This window comes from Macrobrachium rosenbergii, chromosome 36 (genome assembly GCF_040412425.1).
Source record: "Macrobrachium rosenbergii isolate ZJJX-2024 chromosome 36, ASM4041242v1, whole genome shotgun sequence".
NCBI lineage: Eukaryota > Metazoa > Arthropoda > Malacostraca > Decapoda > Palaemonidae > Macrobrachium > Macrobrachium rosenbergii.
The window spans coordinates 6,592,918-6,598,567 of NC_089776.1; the positions used below are offsets into that span (position 1 = coordinate 6,592,918).

General features: G+C 41.6%; 1 protein-coding gene across 1 annotated transcript in view; it reads left to right on the forward strand.

Annotated features, from left to right (window-relative positions):
* LOC136856580 (paired box protein Pax-2a-like) overlaps positions 1-4,215 on the forward strand; it is a 24,360-nt gene extending 20,145 nt beyond the window's left edge. The window contains exons 2-5 of the mRNA XM_067134459.1: positions 817-1,017; positions 2,345-2,540; positions 2,941-3,236; positions 3,369-4,215. Of these exons, the coding sequence (XP_066990560.1) occupies positions 817-1,017; positions 2,345-2,540; positions 2,941-3,236; positions 3,369-3,727 (1,052 nt within the window). The 3' untranslated portion in view covers positions 3,728-4,215. The remainder of the gene's footprint in view (positions 1-816; positions 1,018-2,344; positions 2,541-2,940; positions 3,237-3,368) is intronic.
* Positions 4,216-5,650: the final 1,435 nt, after the last annotated feature.

Consider the following 5,650-nt stretch of genomic DNA (forward strand, 5'->3'; position numbering starts at 1 on the left):
GAATATTATGGTGGTCATTTGAAAAAAATTACAGAAAGTAACAGGAAATACAGGGAATACATATGTATTAACCATGTAGCTTATTTATTTAATTTTGATAGCCTTTTAACAGCTACTAATTTCTCTAGACTAAAAATCATTCAGGTGAACTTCAATTGCTGTAAAAATTTCTGTATGAACTGGGCTTCGAAGCCTAATTTGTTTCTGGCCTGACACCTTCACAGGCTCAAGAAAAGGGACACGTGGGGAAATTTGACCAATATTTAATAAATGGGCCCCTCGTAGAATTTTTTATTAGTTCCAGAGGTTCTTTATTCCTCACGCCGTTGGACTGCGGGACAGCCTCCCTACTGAGGATGTCGGGAAATTGGAACTTCTTCAGAAGTTCAAGCGAAGATGCGACGCATTACTATCCTAATACAATTCTCCTTGTATTTTAATAATTTACTTACATTTTTATCTATATATTTATTAATTTGTTAATTTATATTTTCGTTTCTGATAACTGATTTCCTCTTTCTGTATTTTTCATTACTTTCTGTTACTTCTTTCAAATGAACACAATAATATTATTTGAAATCGTTTGAATTTCAAGTCAGTGGCCCCTTTGGTGGGCTTGTTCCATATGAATAGAGTTCATCTTATGAATAATAATAATAATAATAATAATAATAATAATAATAATACCCAGATCTCTCAGTTGAGGCCCAAACAAACTAGTCAGCAATTATATATACAGTAATATATTTAAAAATGTATTTAAAAACGTATCTTGTCACTCAATTTCTATAACGTCCTCTACTTTGGTCTTTCCAGGCACCCGAGACATGTACAGTCCGGCGCGCCCTTTGGTGCTCCCGCCGCAGGTGACGGCGTCGGCCGCTGCAGGGGCCACGCCCATGGAGGGCATACGCTACCCTCCGCCCACGGCAGCGGCTGCAGCAGCTGCTGCAAGGCACTACGACCTTGCACAGCATGTGCTGTCGCAACATACGGCTGCTATGGCCAAATTATTAGGTGAGGGAGGAAGAAGAAGAAGAGTTTACTTGACTCTTAAGGAATTTTGTATTCATGGCCTTCACAGTTAGTTAAATTGAAGTCATTTTGTATTCATGACCTTCATAGTTAGTTGATTGAAGTCTTTTTGTATTTGTGGCCTTCATGGTTAGTTAAATTAAAATCCTTTTTAATCTATAGCCTTCATAGTTAGTTAAATTGAAGTCCTTTTGTATCCATAGCCTTAATAGTTTGTTAAATTGAAGTCCTTTTGTATTCATGGCCTTTCATAGTTAGTTAAATTGAAGTCCTTTTGTATTCATTTCTTCATAGTTAGTTAAATTGAAGTCCTTTTTGTAATCATGGCCTTATAGTTAAATTGAAGTCCTTTTGTATTCATTTCTTCATAGTTAGTTAAATTGAAGTCCTTTTGTATTCACGGCCTTCATAGTTAGTTAAACTGAAGTCCTTTTGTATTCACGGCTTTCATAGTTAGTTAAATTGAAGTCCTATTGTATTCACGAACTTCATATTTAGTTAAATTGAAGTCCTTTTGTATTCATGGCCTTCATAGTTAGTTGAATTGAAGTCCTTTTGTATCCATGACCTTCATAGTTAGTGAAAATGAAGTCCTTTTGTATTCACGGCCCTCATAGTTAGTTAAATTGAAGTCCTTTTGAATTCATGGCCTTCATAGTTAGTTAAATTGAAGTCCTTTTGTATTTATGGCCTTCATTGTTAGTTAGTTTGAAGTCCTTCTGTATTCATGGCCTTCATAGCTGGTTAAATTGAAGTCCTTTTGTATTCATGGCCTTCATAGCTAGTCAAATTGAAGTCCATCTGTATTCATGGCCTTCATAGTTAGTTAAATTGAAGTCCTTTTGTATTCATGTCCTTCATAGTTAGTTGAATTGAAGTCCATCTGTATTCATGGCCTTCATAGGTAGTTAAATGAAGTCCTTTTGTATGCATGAACTTCATACTTAGCTAAATTGAAGTCCTTTTGCATTCATGACCTTCAAAATTAGTTGATGTCCTTTTGTAACTATAGCCTTCATAGTTAGTTAAACTGAATTCCTTTTGTATTCATGTTCTTCACTGTTAGTTAAATTGTTAGGTGAGAGAAGAAGAACTGAATTTAAATGACTTTGAAGTCCTTTTGTATTCAAGGCCTTCATAGTTAGTTAAGTTATTAGGCGAACTGAATCTAAATGACTTCAGCAAGTTCTTGCATAGATCGGAATTCTGCGACACTCATGGAAGCGATAGCTATTGCCAGTCACCCAATAGTCTCAGACCCATTTAATCCTGCATTATCTAACGGGAGACGCTATCCTTTTTCTCGAAGGTACAATACGGCCCCCCGGGATGATAGGGGGCTCGAAGCCCAAGGTGGCGACGCCCCAGGTGGTGAACAAGATCGAACAGTACAAGAGAGAGAACCCGACCATCTTCGCCTGGGAGATCAGAGAGAAACTCATCTCGGAAAACGTCTGCACAAATTCCACCGCCCCCTCCGTTTCCTCCATCAACAGAATCCTCAGGTAAAGAGAACCTTTAAATGTCGTGTCCTTAGGCTTTCGTGATGCCCTCACCTCAGGAGGACACGAAGGTGACCTTAACTGACCCTTTGGCATGGGATTCCAGGAAGCTGGAAGTGGGTCGTTTGAATTCTATATGAATAGTGTTCTTCATCTTCTGAATAATAATAATAATAATAATACCTTCAGTTATTTCTTTTGAACGAACACCTTAATATTTTTTGGAAGCTTTAATTTGAAGTCAAATTCCCCTGTGGTGGGCTTGTTCCATATGAATAGGGTTCTTAATAATAATAATAATAATAATAATAATAATAATAATAATAATAATAATAATAATATTTATCACGAATTTGGGTCCACGAGTTATTGAATTAACGGAGAAAATCCTTTACTTTCCCAGGAACCGCGCAGCAGAGAGAGCAGCTGCCGACTTCGCCCGTGCAGCTGGGTACGGGCTCTATACCCCGTACGCCACAGCCGCCGCCATGCCCTGGCCCAACCCTGCTGCAGCGGCGGCCGCTGCCGCTGTGTCCTCGCCCATCTGGGGAGGCGCGGGCGTTCCCCACGCCGCCCTTCCAGCTGCCTATGCCTCTTCGGCAGCCGCCCACGCGGCACTAGGCCTGCATCCAGGCGCCCATGCGGCGGACAAGCTGTCGTTACCGCCCACGGTGCCCCAGCACCTCGACCCGAGAGCAGGTGTGTGTGTGTGTGTGTATGTGTATGTGTGTGTTTAATTTGATGTTACTTATGTTACCTTATTTCTTTGGTGTTTAGATAATAGATTTACTTTCCTTTCCTAACGAGAACCGCCTTCGATTTCCCCTACAGACGAAGTCGACTGCGGCGAATCCCGCGGGGAAGGCTCCAACAGCGAGTGCGGGGACGATCGGCCGCCCACGGTCTCCTCCGCCCCGCCCACGCCCGCGTCTCCTACCTCATCCTCAACGCCCACGCCCACTACCAAGAGTAAGATCAGCTTTAGCGTCGAGTCTCGCCTTTTGTCCTCCCCGCCGCCCACATCCACCAACCAGGGTCAGGCGAACAACGCCAGTCCCGCCCATCCCACGCCGACTAATCCCGCCCAGGCCACGGCGGCCTCTCCCGACATGGGGCCTTTAGTCGCGCGGGCGGTTCCCGGTTGGCGGTACCCGAGGTATCACCCGTGGCTGCACAATCTGACTCGGTAGGACAAAGATCCCGGGTGGGTTTCTGGGAATACAGAAGAAGAAGAGGAAGAAGAAGAAGAAGGAGGAAGAGGAAGAGAAGGAGAATGAGAGAAGAGTAAGAAGAGCCGTTGCAAAGAATGGCACTTTCTGGCGTCTTGACTCTGCTTGGAATCTGAGTTCGGATGGAGATCGATAATGTTTAGGAACGTTTCAGTCAACGGGTTTTTCTCTTTTATTATTTCCGCATGGATTCGGATTCGTGTCGTCTCCTGGTAGCCATCCACGTGTCCATCCAGCCCATCCATCTCTTCATCCAGCCATCCACGTCCCTCCAAAGACCTGGAGGAACGCCAAATCACTTCACGAAGTTGGAAGAAGAAGAAGAAGAGAAATATAAGCTCAGGTTGTAATTGTGTAAACAGAAATGGCCCTTTCACCTTCGAACTTCTGCTGTGCCATCCACGTCCTTCCAAAGGTACTGGAGAAACATCAGAGCGCATTTCACGAAGAAGAAGAAGAAGAAGAAGAAGAAGAAGAAGAAGAAGAAGAAGAAGAAAAGTAGTAGAAGCTCAGGTTGTAATTGTCCGAACAGGAATGGAAGTACTTGGCCCTCACCTCCGAACTTCTGTCATGTCTTGGCGGAGCAACAACGCAGCTACACCCCATCGGATACAGGCCTCGCCGCTCTTTCGACATTTCTCTTACAGTTACGGAATAAGCACGGAGCCCATTAACACTCCGTTTACACCTCACGTCCTGAATATCATTGACAAGTTTTCGAAAACGAACATGGCTCTCGAACCCCGGCCGCTTCACGCTCGAAAGTGATTTATTTAACGTTTACTGCTGTCGGCGGACACGATCTCTGTCGCAGTCTGGTGAGGAGAAAAAGGGGAAAAAGATAGGTAGAAGGCCTTGGCTTTCTCTCTTCTCTTCCTCTCCAATTGGCCTTCTCTTAACTTTTTCAGGGACGTGAAGTTAAACTCAAAACAGACCTCCTCACTCGCAGGCCAAACCACCATTCTATATGATAATGTTGTCTACTTGGTACGATAATATCACATTAACTTGGTACGATAATGTCATCAGCTTGGTACTATAATGTCACATCAACTTGGTATGATAATGTACGATAATCAACTTGGTACGATAATTTCATCAACTTGGTATGATAATTTAATCTACTGTGTACAACAATATCAACTTGTACGATAATGTCACATCAACTTGGTACGATAACATATCAACTTGGTACTATAATGGCGCATAATCTTGGTACGATAATGTACGACAATCATCTTGGTATGATAATGTACGATAATCAACTTGGTACAGTAATTTAATCTACTTTGTACAACAATATCAACTTGTACTATAATGTCACATCCACTTGGTACGATAATGTCATCAACTTGGTATGATAACACATCAATTTGGTACGGTAATGTCACATCAATTTGGTACAATAATGTACGATAATAAATCTGGTACAATAATGTACGATAATAAATCTGGTACAATAATTTCATCAACTTGGTACGATAATTCAATCTACTTTGTACGACAATATCAACTTGTACGATAATGTCATATCAACTTGGTACTATAATGGCACATCGACTTGGTACGATAATGTACGATAATCAACTTGGTACTATAATGTAATCAACTTGGTAAGATAAAATATCAACTTGGTACTATAATGTCACACCACCTTGGTACGATAATGAATGTCATCAACTTGGTACGATAATGTACGATAATCAACTTTGTACGATAATGTCACGTCAACCTGGTACGATAACGTCACATCAACTTGGTACGATGATGTCCGATAATCAACTCGGTAAACTCATGATACGCGATAATGATCAAACGCGTCTGTCCAAGTGTTGAGAATTACACAGAACGGAAAATGATCACTTCAACAGAAGTACTTCATAG